Source organism: Esox lucius, chromosome 17 (assembly GCF_011004845.1).
Source record: "Esox lucius isolate fEsoLuc1 chromosome 17, fEsoLuc1.pri, whole genome shotgun sequence".
In the NCBI taxonomy this organism is placed as follows: Eukaryota; Metazoa; Chordata; class Actinopteri; order Esociformes; family Esocidae; genus Esox; species Esox lucius.
This window is the reverse complement of record NC_047585.1, coordinates 16640030-16654533: the sequence shown is the minus strand read 5'-3', so window position 1 is coordinate 16654533 and position 14504 is coordinate 16640030. Positions and strand designations below refer to the sequence as shown.

Sequence of the window (14504 nt, the reverse complement as noted above, 5' to 3'; positions counted from 1 at the left end):
ACCAGTTACTAAAATCGGGCCAAACAGAGCCTTGGTGGTTCCAAACATCATCCATTCCAGTGGAGTTCACTGTGCTCCGAGGAACTTTTAATACTTTAGCAATTTTTTTCCCCAAGATTTTATGGCCAGGTGTGTAATTTCCTAAACAATGTCCAAATAATTTACATTGCCTCCGGTGGCATATTAAGGATGATCGAAGGACACAGGATATATCGGAGCTCAATTTAATGTCATGGCAAAAGTTTTTTTTCGATAATTTGGTATTGCTTGGTCATTATGGGGTACTGAGTAGCTTGATGACACTAAAAATACATTAAATCAAATATAAATTATGTTTTCATATGTGGAGAAAGAGAATAGTTACCAAAAGCACTGTACATGTGTGCATGTGTGTGTTCTGATGAAAGTTATGTGATGGTAGAATGGGAAAAACTGAGACAAATTGCATTGCAATATGGTAAATATGAACTTATTAATAATTGTATTCACCCTAAAGGATTTCCAAGAAATCCTTTTGCAACACTTTCAAAACTTAAATGTGCTGAACAGTATTTAAACAGTACTGGAAGTAGAGAAAAAAATATATACAGACATGCTCATGCCGATTGCAAATGAACAGCTTGACAACCAAAAGCACAACCATAATTCATAATGTCCAGGGACTTAGAATTAATACATTTTAACATTAAAAGTGTTGTGTCAAAAAAATGCTAAAAGCTATGAAAAAAAATCCTAGCATTTTAGATGTGGCACTATCTGAAAAACAAAACAAAAAAAACAATGTGTACTGGGGTGTGCTAGAGACATGGAAAGACGTCTCATCTGTGTATCAGTGCCAATGAGGGAGTCCTGTTATTGTCCCAAGCAGTCAGGTGGGTTAGTGTCGATTGCATTCAATTTTGAAGACAAGCTCAAAACAAATTAAGCACATGATAACTTAAAAATCCTAGGTTTTCACATGTATTGTTATTCCAAAAAAAAATGTAGAAAAATGTTGCAGGAAATTCACCATGACAACGCAACATATTGGCACTGATTACCAGTTAATGTTAGAAGAGCGCGCCTCCCTCCCCATTTAAGCCTGGTGTACTCCAGGCTAGTTTAGTAAAACCCTGTCATTATATCTCTTGTTCCCATATGGGCAGGACTGCTACATGTTAAAGTAATAACATCAGGTCTAATAAATAGGCTGAATGGGACCTCACTGGGATTATCACTCCTGATGACTACATTAAAATGGTGTATGTTTTCAGTGGCAATGCCCATGCTAGAATACACAATTTACCAGCTATGGATTTTAACCATCTCAATATGGTATGCCAAAGGTATTTACAGTAGGGAATTCAATCTTCTGCCAGGTCCAAAGCATGCAAAGCTGGGAAAAGCAGGGCAGTGATAGAGCAAATTACCATCATGATCAAAGAATTCTAAAACAACAAACATCAAGCAAAAAATTAAAAATTAGATAAAAGGCATCAGACTGAAATCTCAGCCACTTGAATCTATAAAAATATATATATCAATAACATTCTAAGAAGTGTTCCTCGGTTTTCGTTGTACGGTTTTTAAAATTATATGTTTGATTGAGTGCAGGAGAGCAGATTAAGTCCAAAAAAAGAACTGCAGATGCTAATGTCGTGAACGTCCACCTTCAAAGGCATGATGTTCCCTGTGGGCTGAAAAACAAAACACTCAAGTTCAACGTACACTCTTGACAGGCAGAGATGATCTTTCATTTTTCATAAATAAATTGGCAAAACTCAGCAGGGTTGAGTGATGTAGGCAGAGAGAAGCAGCTAAAAGCTTGTCAAAGTTTCACCAGATTCTAATGTTTTTGTATTACTCTTTTGTTAAATCCTTGTTTCTGGTTACAACTGCATTCTTGAATGGGCATGAAAAGCTTCAGGATGGATGTACTGGACACCTAATCATGACATAATGTAAGATACTTGCTACAATGACCCAAAAAGCTTAGCTAACAATTACTTATTTGGATAGGGTACAGGTCCAATGCCGCTTCTTTGGACAAACAGGTTCTCTGACAGTAATTCCTTGTATCAAATACTGCCAGATTTTGTTTAGTCAAGTTTTCTAGTTGTTGTTTGACCAAACACTACAATGTGGAAGAGGCTTCAGACAATGCCCAAGCACTGCCACTTCTGGTCTGTTTGGACATAAACAGGGCTACAGGTCGGACACCTAAACCATTTCATAGACTTCACCTTTTGTATTGTCTTTTTAAAACAAAATCTTTGAAACAAATGATGGTACTTTTTATGTAATTAATACATTTGGGGCATTTTCTAACACGCTTTCCTAATGTATTGTGGTCAAAAGTAAGTGATCGCTTAATTTTCTCTGTAACAAAAAATACAAAATTAAATAAACTTAAACGCAAAGGAAGGGAGAAATATAATTTACAAACACTATGGCTGCATATTAAAAAAAGGCTTCAAATTATCTTCACGCTTGACCCTGGTGAGTTTAGCCCATAACAGTAAGGTATCCAAAACATATTAAGATGTCAAATGTACTGCTAGATAAAAGTATAAGCAGAAAATTACAAGAGACCATATTACTTACATTTATAAAACACTGCTTTGAATGTAATGTGGGGGAGTAGTTCATAGACTTTCCCTAAGATGTTTGCTTCACTAGCAAGCGATGCGTTTCCATTCCAGACTTGAACAACATCATCTCGGTCTCGAATACTAACGCTGACACCAACAACTTCATCCTCTGTTTAAAAAATACATACATCAAAAGTAAAAAACTGAACATCATTAATGGAAAATGTTTTAGTATTAGTGCAAAAAGATCAGTCTGCAGGCTCTTTTGCTAAAGCATAGTATGTACTGAGGACTCATTTGTTAAAACTTAGAGATGCAAGCAAAATAGGCCCATTAGCTTATTGGCATGAGTTTCTTTACGATGTAACAATACAAGTCACAAGACTCTTCAAAAATTTTACTAAACATTGGTTTATTAGTTAGAACTCACCTGAAGCACAATAATCCGCAAACTGCTCTCCAATTGTAGCAAGTAACAGCTCCTTCCATACCGCCAACTGATGGGAAAAAAATTACGAGTCTTTAAAAGAACCAATTCAGTAAGATGGTCAGTATAACAGAATTAATAAAAGTCTTATTAAGAATAAAGGTTGTAAACACATACCGTGCTTTCTTTAGGTATTTTCATCTTCCAGACCCCTCCTTTTGAGTTACTTTCTTCTTCCCTGTTGGAAAGTTACGTTTAGCGAGCCAAAAAATATAAAAGATATTAGTTTTATTTCAGTGGCAAATAGTCGACTTACCACAGAGGCCGCCTCTCCCCACGCATTAAGTGATAGCTACATCTCAGAGGCAGGGCAATCACAGGAGGGATATTGTTGTATACACTCCAGAAACTCTGCTCAAAAAAGAGCATTAGAAACAAATTAACATGAAACAAACAACCACATACTTTAAAGCAATTTGTCTTGATGCTATAAAGTCGCTCGCAATGCAACAGAGCAAGGGAACAGAGTTTATTTTCCAACACCTTATAGCTGACAGGAAAAATATGGAAGCCTGAAACCTGAACTACAAATACAGAACATGAGCTTGTAGTAGCCGAATGCCCTTACAGTTTAACGTAAGGCATACTGCCCTTAGAGTTTAATACAAAGCAAAGTTGTGAAAAAAAAGCAATAGGTTTCTCTAAGCAACAACATTTGCACAATCAAAAAAACAATTTACATTTGGCATCTTATTTTCTAATTATCTGTTGCTCAAGCATAGCACCAAGCATAACAGACTGGAGTAGGCTATATATGGGATCCTTAGGAACGCTTATCTGTATACTCTATATTTAGGCAGATACTTTGAACAAAAGTGAACAACAGCAAAATAATACAGTCTCACAATATTTAGCTACAATTCGCAAACATGTTCTGGTATGAAGACAGGTCAGATAAACCCTAACATCACTCCTTAACATTGACTTAGAGATGAATGAATGATGGACTGTAACTAACCTGCTGACTAAACCAATACATCTCTGTTTAGGAGAAAGAAGAACACACACACAGTTGTTGGCAACTTAAATTTAGACTATGTTTTAGACCTAAGTTTTTAATCACAGATAATTGCCAAAAAGTAATAGGCTTGTTGTATAATTTAATCCAAACTCCCTTCATCCATAAAACATTGGTCTGCAGGTTATGAGTCAAACCACGCGTCGCTAATCTTTGTGTTTTCATGCTAGTCAGACAGTCATAAAGTGAACCATTGATGTGAATAGCCAACTTGGGGGAGATAAACGAAAATTCACAGTACTCACCTGAACGTTTTGTACTGTGTAGATCTTTTTCAGATTGGATTCACACTCTGCTGCTGTTGTTCCTGGCAATGATCTGACCGAAAAACACACACAAGCTGCTTCTTAACAACATAGATGAGTACTGCAGCATGTATCAAAGTAAAATGTTATTTGGGCACATTGAAGCTGTATATCCTATTTGTAAATCATTATTCCTTGACTGCACTAATAGTTAAGCCTAGAAATGATGAGAAAAGGGGTAAAATATTGAAAATCTGTGGTAATCGTGGGTAAGTACATGACAACGATAGGATTATGTAAATTAAACATGAGGAATTATTCATTAAAATATGTACAGTCGTAGACAAATATACTGACCCACTTGCGCTTTCTGCAAATAACATTGTCTCTTAAAAATAAGTTGCAATTCAAATTTGGTCTCCACAATTCTTTATTTCGGTGTTAATGTTACAGAACCTAGGTTTTCGATTAAGAACCTAATATGACAATAATATGATAAATTAATGACATCGACAGACTTGACAACCTAGAGTGTATTTAGTAGGCCAGCCAAAAAGCGCTTTGTTAAGCCATTGCTTACTTTGGACCATTCTTCCTTTGCAAACAGCTCCAGTTCACCCAGATTTGAAGGGTAACGCGCAACCGTTATTTTCAGATCTCTGTACAGGTTTTCATTTAGATGTTGGCCCCTTCAGAACAGTACAGCATTTAGAAATGAACTATTCCGGGGTGCTTTTTGAATTGTTTTTGGGGTAATTTTCCTGCTGGAAATCCCAAGACGTTTGATGACACTGGGTTCGACATTGCGCTTCAAAATGCCTTGGTATTCTCCTGATCTCATGATGCCATGCACACGTTCAAGGCACCCAGTGCAAGAGGCAGCAAAGCAACCTCTTATGAAACACTGAACCTTCATGTTCGACTTGGGGGAAGATGTTCTGTTCTTTGAAGGCTTCATTTCGTATGCGTTTTGGCAAATTCCAGTGAAGCGTTATGTTTCTCCGCCAATGGGTGTCCCCTTACACTGTGTTGGTGACAGATGGTGAAGAAACTGACATACCTTGTGTCAGAAGGTCAGCTTGTATCTGTGAAGCAGTTGATCAAGGTGCTTTCTCCACCACCTGAACAATCGTTAATGGTGATATTCCATCAGGGTTTTCCTCTTGCAGCCATGCCCAGGGAGGTTGACTACAGTGGCATGGGCCTCAACCCTCTTGATAACATATTGTGCGTTGGAAACAGGAACAAAAGAGAATGAGTCCTTTTTCTTTCCAAACTAGTAAAATAATTGCATAATGCAGGTCCATGCCAAAAATTATGTTCAATGTTAAACAAATACATACTGTACGTGGATACCAAAATATTAGACATTTCAAGAACTACATTTTTTCAATATGTACCTTTCTACTTGCAGTTCACCCCATGTATTTTAGAACAAACTGCTGAAATTCTGAAATCTACGAAAGGTGCCCTTGACTGCTATTTTCAGGTCTCAAATCCCAGATCCCAAATTTGGAATGAACACCCCAAATAGTATATGTTATGGTGCCTTTTTTGTATGTTTGAGGTTGTTTTCCTGATGGTAAACCCATAACCTTTATGAGAAAGTGTTAGGGCAGTTGGTAGAATACTACACTCCAAAATGCCTTAATGATCGGTTAATTTCATGAGGACTTCGACACATTCAAGGATCTTAGTACCATAGGCAGCAAAGCCATAATTGACAGCAAGTGCTGTGTTCAGAAGGGTATTCCAGAAAGTCATTTTTGAAATTTGAGCAAACTGAGTTTTCGACTTCAGAAAGTGAAACCTGATCAACTATAGCAACAACGCAGAAGATCCAACTGACATTGGTGCCTCTATTGTGCACCTTGCATTACAAATTCTTGGACCTTGGTCTTTTAGAATAATTTATTCTGGAACGTCATTTTTCCAAACAGGCAGTCTCTGGCCAACTTAACTCTACACGTACTTGTATATATCAATGTAAAACAAAGCAGTTTTCCTGAAGCTATACAAGCTATATCGCTTTGTGAATTCTCATAAGTAATAATTTAGCAACACCACTGCCACTACATCCTAATGGCCTTTCAGAAAATAACTGACAGAATAAATTTGTAAGTGACATGGCTTGACTTATCAAAGTTGTAGGCACACGCCCCATGAAAACTTTTTAAATATATAGGACTTTTATAGCAACACTAATAATATAAATTTTCAAGCCTATAACCTAAATTGCAGTATCCTACAGTATGTAACAACTGCAATGGTATTGCAAAGCCAATATAGGAGTTTTATTAATTTCATAAAGGTTTTTTCATGACAACACGTATTCAATAACATTCTGGGAGCAGATTAACCTAATTAACTTAACCTAATTATTTAAATGAGAACAAAACATTCTGGAACCGAAAACTCAGCAACTCCTGGAAGTGAAGCCAGATATGTTCAGGAAACCCGGAATCTGTTGAGGCATTTTTATGGAATACCCCTAGGGTGTTTGAATTCATTTTGTTATTGGTAAACATATGAAGATCCCACTGCCTGAAGCAGGCACAGGCCTGACGTAACATCTAAAAACCTAAACAAGTCAAAACACTGGGTGAAATGTTGTGACCAATAATAGAAGTAGTCTCTTCGACACTACACATCAATGCTGTGTTGGCTGATGACTAAATGTAGCATTCAGTGAAAATAAGACTTTCCCAACAATAAAATATTTATGAGATTGGATGATGTAGTGAGCTTGCTTAGCAGCTGCTGGTACATGGTGCTTTGAACGTGTACAACGTCATTATTATTTGAGGTCAATGTTTAACCCAGTGTTGAAATAGCGGGGAAGTTGAAAGGTGCAGTAAGCTCAGTGATGGCTAGAAGTGTTTGCCTGCATTTCTTTATGTAAAAAGGCTAGGCAAACCAAGAACATTATTTTTTTTTGCCTAGACTTAAAAATGGTCAACAACAGAGCAAGATTTTCTGGTGAGGCAGCATAATGACCAAAGGCTGCCTCACCAACCTTTGTACTTACTCTGGGGTGATAAGCAGACCAGACCCCAATGACCTGAGAGATTTAGAGGGTTCTAGGTCTGAGATGTAACTTGGCCCTGAACCATTGTGTGATTTATAAACGATACAGGAAGCCAGTGCAGAGACCTAAGAATTTGTTGTATCGAATTCAGCTTTCTTCGTTTTTGTTAGAACTCGAGAAGCAGCTTTTTAAATGAGCAACAATTTTTTAGAGACCTGAAAAAAGGCCATTACAGTATTCCAACCTACTGGTGATAAAACCGTGGATATGTTTTTCTAGATCAGGTCTGGACATGAATCCTTGAATTGTAGCTATGTTTTGAAGGTAAAAAAAGGCTGATTTTGTCACTGATTTTACATGGCTATTGAAATTCAGATCAGAATCCATAATTACCAAGATTTCTAACTTCGGTTTTAGCCTTAATGGACAGTGTGTCCAGGTAATCACTGATCGTCATGCTCTTGCCATTGGCACCAAAGACAATTTTCAGTTTTATCCTTATTTAGTTGAAGAAAGTTCTGGACCATCCAATCAGATTTGGTGGAGTTACTCACACAGTCAGTATGTGAGAGAGCAATATAAATGTTGGTGTCATCTGCATAAATTATTATAAACAATTTTGTTGCTTTGCATGATTTGGGCTAACAATAGCATATAAATGTTAAATTAAAGATGCCCCAAGACAGATATTGTGGACAACTGTGTCAAACGCCACACAAAGGTCCAATAACCGTAGGATTGACATTTTACCAGAATCAGTGTTTAGACGAATGTCGTTTAAAACTTTGATAAGGACAGTCTCAGGGCTGTGATGGGGACAAAATCCTGATTGGAAAGTGTCAAAGTAAACATTTGAGTTTAAAAAATTGCTAATTTGTTTGAAACCTATGAAGGCAAAATTTGATATAGGTCTGTACTTGATTATTAAACAAGGGCTTTTTTAAAAGCTTAATGAATGCTTTTTTAAAGGCTCTTGGAAAATTGCCTGATAAGAGAGAGCTGTAAAATATTTGCAGTAGATCAATCGCCAAGCAGCCAGAAGCATATTTAAAAAAATATTGTAGGCAAAGTATCAGGGCAGAAGCTGGACAGCTTAAGTTATTTTAGAGTTTCCACAATTGCTGTATCATCAATTGCATTAAACTGTGTCATGCTGGCCAAATTCCTTTTATGTGAATGTAGTGGCGGCCCTGAATCATAGTGAAACTGGGGGGAGGATTCGATTATGCTGTGGGGGAGGTTTGATATTGCAAAAACACTATGAAATGCCTAAAGAGGAAACACTGGACTGTTCTGAAGTGGCCAGCGATGAATGCAGACCTTGACACTACTGAAAACCTAACCAAGATCAACAAAGATATCCCTTAAATATTGCAAAACTGGAACGTCAATAAGTGCAGGATGCTTATAATAAACATTTAAAGTTAACATATTATGTCCACTCACAGCCAGTGCTAAGGTTTGACACTTATTACAGTTAGTAGTTACAGTTCCCATAAAGTTACATTACTATGTTACTTGCTGTAGAAAGTAAGATATTACTTAAGTCTTTTGAATATATTTTTACGTGTTGGTCTCATAAAAATAGAAGGCACACATTTAATGGGTTATCGTGTAATTACATATAACATGATCAATCATTATACAGCAAGTGACCAATCCTATTATCTCAAGTAATCACATATGGCGGCACAGTGGCGTTTCTAGAACATTTTACATAGGGTGGCAGAAGAGTGGAAAGTTGACAGGGTTGGCATTAGGGCTGTCGCAATTATTACATAATTGCCTGATCGCAATTACATGAGCCACAACATAATTATTTTTATGACTATTATCTTTTTGCACAATATTTTGATTCCACAATCTGAATAAGGGATTTTATACCAATGTTAGAAACGTCTCACCAGATACCATGCAGATTATGTCCATCAGTTAGGATTTCTAGCGTGTGGGTGGAGAAGAGCGTTTGACAGCTCTGTGGGAAGTTATAGGTGCAGATACCTAACTGAAATGTATTTTCTTCTGAATTTCAGTATATTTAAACCTAGTTTAGAATTGTTTTGCACCAACGCACAGTCATGTATTTTTTGAGTTGATACAAATATTTTAAGTCACTTATTTTTTTTATCAATGCATCCTGAAAATGAATGCCTTATTTTGCTTGAAATTCACATACACTAATTATACTGAGGATATAAAGTAACAATTCAAAATACTAACAAAAATACAACTGTTTATCACATGACCAAACATCCCATTTTGTTGATGTTATAGAGATGACTAATTTAGAATTTCTGTAGCAGATATACCTTAACTTTATCCACAGATGAAATTAACAATTGAATGATCCAAAGCAAGCTACATCAACATTGTTCAGTGCCCCTTTGCTAGCTATCAGGACAAGCATTATCTATCTAAACAATAATAAATGGCTGCTGCTAATGCAAGATTATAACATTTTGGATCGTATATTTAGTAAACGTGCAGCAGTACCTTCTTTCACTACTGCTAGGCTAGTTTAGTGCAATCTTGACTGCTCTGTTGCTTTTGTTGCTTTTCATGGACCTACACCCAGTGTTTTTAATGGAAGGGAGGGGGAGCAGGCGGACTCCGGGACTCAACCATTTTACGGGGAAGGGGGGACTCAAACATATTGGAATGGATCACCATAGAGACTGACAACTAAAGTAGAAAAAAAAATATTCTAGTAGATAATCCTGACAACTGGGGTGGTAAGACATTTCTTTAGGAGGCCAGCTGCCACCCCGGTGGTTTCGCCAGTGCCACTGCACAAATTGCTTGTCGATGGTATGTATCGATTTAACATTAATGGAGGCAGGGTGCATGCGGGTGCGTGGCTTTGGTAGGTGTATCATAAAACTTTAGCAGGAAGTGCTGGTGCTGCCATCTTTACATCCTTTGTTGCCATAAAAAAATAAACGCTACGTAAAGCTACGTTGGTTGCACTGAGGGAAATTGAGAAGCGTGTTATTTACTTGAAAAAGTAAATAGTAAGGGATTACTTAAATAACTAATTAGTTACGTTACTCGATACCATTAAAAAGTAGTCGGACTACTGTAACGCATTACCCCCAACACTGCTCACAGGTGAAGCGAATAATATTGATAATCTAACAAGGGTACATGTCAAGGTCTGTGTAGATTAGATGGCAAGCGAACAATCAGTTCTTGTAGTCAATGTGTTGGATGTAGGAGGAATTGTTATGGCCAGATGACTAGGTCAGAGCATCTCTGAAACGGCAAGGCTTGTGGATTGGTCCTGATCAGCAGTGGTGAGTACCTACTGCCAGTGCTCCAAGGACAGACATAAACCGGCGACAGGGTGTTGGGCACCAAAGGCTCATCAATGCACGATGGCAACGAAGGCTATCCTGTCTGGTCCGAACCAATAAAAGGTCTCCTGTGGCAGAAGTCACAGAAAATGTTTATGATGGTTACGGGAGCAATATGTCACAACACTGCTGCGTATGGGGCTGCGTAGCCGCACACCGTTCGGAGTGCCCATGATGACCCCTGTCCATCCTTGAAATGACCTACAATGGGCGCGCGAGCATCGAAACTGGACCTTGGGAGTAGTGGAAGGTTGCCTGGTCCAATGAGTCCTGTTTTCTTTTACATCACCTGGACGGCCATATATGTGTGCACCGTTTACCTGGGAAAGTGATGGCACCAGGACGCACTGTGTGAGGACGACAAGGGTGATGCTCTGGGCAATGTTCTGCTGTAAAACCCTGGGTGTGGGCATTCGTGTGGACTTCAATTTGACACGTGCCACCTATCCCGGGTTCAACATTAACGATGGCCCGGAGCCAGTAAGACCTAACGTTGGGACAGTAGACAAAGACAGTCACTGGCCCGTTTGCTCAATTAGGGGCACGCCATTCATTCAACCCGAATAAATGATGCGGCACGCGTAGCCAAATTGTAAAACGAAATACGACTGCCTATCATGTTGTGAAGAGGGAGAAGCCATTCACGGACTACATCCATGACAGTCTGTTGAATACGGATTGAGAAACCATACGGACATGGTTTCTCAACAGTAAGTGTCATGTTAACTACCCCTACCTAAGCGCTTGCTAGCAGTGAAGCAAAATAAGCCTGTCACTCAACTGTGCAAGTACTGTATTGCACCATATTTGTTACTATAAATACATTCATTCAATTATTTTATTTTAATTATTTTATGTCACATCAAAGAAGCAAGCATCTTCATCCAAAGATGACAATACTTATAGTAGCTAATATTTTGATATACATATATTAATAAGTAATGATGTGCATCATAAGTATGTTAACAGCAATTGCTCGTATCAGCTCTCATGTCTCATCACATGCACATTTTTGGCATAAATCAATATTCTGATTATATGATATATCTGTAAAACAATTATATAATTGTATACATATATATCTTTAAATTCAGTTAGGGCCAGTAGATTTCAGACCAAAGAAATGTTAGCATTGGACCCAGCACCTATCTAAACATTGTTGCAGATCAGGTATACCCCTTCATGGCAATGGTATTCCCTGATGGCCTCTTTTAGCAGGATATTGCACCATGCCACACTGCACACGTTCGTATTGGAATGGTTTGAAGAACATTAATTTCAAGGTATTGCCATGGCCTCCAAATTCCCCAGATCTCAATCCAACTGGACCAATTAGTCCAATCCATGGCTGTTCCACCTCGCAACTACAGGACTTGAAGGATCTGCTGCTAATGTCTTGGTGCTGTACCACAGGTCTTGTAGAGGCCCTGCCTCGGTGGTTCGGCGCTGTTTTTGGCGGCACACGGAGGACCGACAGCATATTATGCAGGTGGTCATAAAGATTTGGCTCATTCGCGTACAATCGTAATTACGCAATATTACTTTTTTGCTTATCCAAATTGATAACCGTTTTAGAATCGCAAAAAGGCATCTCAGGAGTTGGTGGAATATTGGTAATATATCATGATTAAGCACTGTTTCCACAAACTCTACAATGCGCCGTGCCTAAGAACAGTTCTTAGCCATAGTACAGCTCCGGAAAAAATTAAGAGACACTACACCTTTTTCTTTCCTTTCCAAAAAAGTCGAAAAGGAAGGTTTTGAGTGAGGAACAGAAGGATTAAAATGAAGACACCATTACAAATCAAATGCGTATGTTCCTCACTCAAAACTTTCCTTATCAACATTTTTGGAAAGTAAAGAAAAAGTGCAGTGGTCCAAATTTTTTCCGGAGCTGTATTATGTCCACAAACCCCACACTCATTAACGATTTATTGTTCAACCAACCAACTTTGTTTACCACCTTTTAAATCAGATTTTATTAGGGTACCAACTAGGGCCAACATGGCTCAAACTTAAAACCTAGTCACCTTGCCTATATCAGGGTTGATCTGATTGGACGGAAAACAACTTAGCCAAAAGTGAATTGGTCTGATGGTATCAAGAAACTTAACCTTGAATATTCAGACAAACTAAGTCAGACAAAACTAGAGCTGGAAGACTACCGTTAATTTGTAATGAAATCAAACAAATATAATCGTATAATCAAAACATGTTCAGTATGAAAACCACAGATACATTGCCAGCCGTTCGAACGATCAATTCATGTCTAAGAGTCAGAAAAAAAAACACTCGTTGCTGTCGAGAAACTCAAAAGAGTCGTTCAAAAACAATGAATCGTTCACGTACTGCACATCACTACTTTCGACAATGTCGCGTTGTCGTCTCCGCGCATTCCGGAATGTTGAGAAGATTCTCGTTAGTAACTAAATTGTGGTTATAACGCAATTTTTCTGATACAAAATAGACTACCTAACTTTACTAGTCACGTTAGCAAAAAAAGGCAGCACATTTGATGGAAATTAGTATACTTAGTTAGCTAACGCGTTAGCTACAATATATGCGGAAGATATATGCTAATTATGCAAGGCCGACAGTGATTTTATTCGCTCGTCTATTCACGTTTCGTTTCTTTCTTTTGAGAATTAACTGTGTTACACAAAACGGTAGATAATTGAGATTTTGGTTGGTCTTTCATAGGTTTATGTTATTACCTGTCAAGCCAAAATGTCCATGGAGAGTGCAAGGGGAACGTTGAACCGTCTTCGTGATGCTTTGTGAGGTTTTCCAATTCTTTCTCGTCAATGTGAATATCGTTTTCCGATGGGTTTGCTGTGTTGGTCTGGGGATTAGTACCCGCAGGAACCGCCATTTTCAGAGAAAAATCTAAAACTAATACCGCTCGGCGTAGCTCTCAACGCAACTACTGTTAGCGGTTTCGCTAAGTATTAATCAACAGTGTCGGCAGCGGTAGTGATGGGTCGCTCGTGAACGAACGGTTCTTTTTGAAAAGCTCTTGGTGAAAGTTGGGAACCGAACAGTAGGAGACGTAATTTGGCACCTTAATTTTTAAGATCAAACTACTATTATTTGCAGATAATGTGAAAAAGTATTCACTAAATATCCGCAATATATAATCCATAAATAGTGAGGAGAGTGCGTATTTGTGTTTCACGTGCATTTTTCCAGTAAAGAATCAGCCGGAGATGTAATTATTAGCCTATGTCAGATAAGATGGAACCTTTAGGGTTGAGATTGAACCTTTTTGAACGTGTGTTTAACGATCAACATAATTATCCTGTAAATCTCGCCTATGCCTTACAGATATTTTTTGGTTTTGTTTTTTGTTTGGGGGATAATTATTAGCTTTTGAACGAAGAACCGAATGAGCCGGCTCTTTCAGGTAAACAAACCAGAAGAGCCGTCTCACTAAAAAGACCCCGAATGCCCATTGCTAGTTAGCAGAACAAGCGGATTGTAATGAGGAAAACTTCAAAATAAAAGTGTATTATATATGTAATGGCAGTATTTGAGAATACAACCGCAAGTATCATGGTTAAATCGTAATTGGCTGACTAATCTAATAACAATGAGTAGTTTAAAATTCAAGGTAATCTGCAGATCAGTCAAGTGGGGAGTTGCCTGAAGTAGTTTTGAATCTTGTGAACATGACCATTCCTGTGTGGATGGGTGTGTTTCAGTCATTTTGTTTTGACTTTTAAAGTGTGTTGCATTATGGATATTAAAATGTGCCATTATTAGTTTCTTTCCATTATACTGTGGCAGTCAGATACCAGCCATCA

At 38.0% G+C, this 14504-nt stretch overlaps 1 protein-coding gene across 2 annotated transcripts; it reads right to left on the bottom strand.

The window, feature by feature from the left end:
• Nucleotides 1–208: 208 nt before the first annotated feature.
• Nucleotides 209–13742, bottom strand: LOC105017437 (eukaryotic translation initiation factor 4E type 3). 2 transcript variants are annotated; one of them, XM_010882063.3, is made up of 8 exons: nt 13416–13490; nt 5381–5533; nt 4321–4393; nt 3314–3408; nt 3175–3235; nt 3001–3067; nt 2584–2739; nt 209–1676 (listed from the first exon to the last, which is right to left on the bottom strand). In XM_010882063.3, exons 4-8 carry the CDS (start codon nt 3337–3339, stop codon nt 1630–1632), a joined length of 357 nt encoding a protein of 118 aa, XP_010880365.1. In that variant the 5' UTR covers nt 3340–3408; nt 4321–4393; nt 5381–5533; nt 13416–13490; the 3' UTR covers nt 209–1629. The 2 variants fall into 2 exon arrangements, with proteins under 2 accessions (XP_010880365.1, XP_010880364.1); XM_010882062.4 differs by lacking the exon at nt 5381–5533 and having other exon boundaries at nt 13416–13742.
• Between the last annotated feature and the right edge of the window lie 762 nt (nt 13743–14504).

Coding starts and splice junctions, on each gene's coding strand:
- LOC105017437 (XM_010882062.4), bottom strand. CDS start 13,573: ATGGCGGTTCCTGCGGGTACTAATCCCCAGACCAACACAGCAAACCCA. Junction 3,236..3,313: donor GGGGAGAGGCGGCCTCTGTG/GTAAGTCGACTA, acceptor ACTTTCCAACAG/GGAAGAAGAAAGTAACTCAA. Junction 3,068..3,174: donor AAATACCTAAAGAAAGCACG/GTATGTGTTTAC, acceptor TTTTCCCATCAG/TTGGCGGTATGGAAGGAGCT.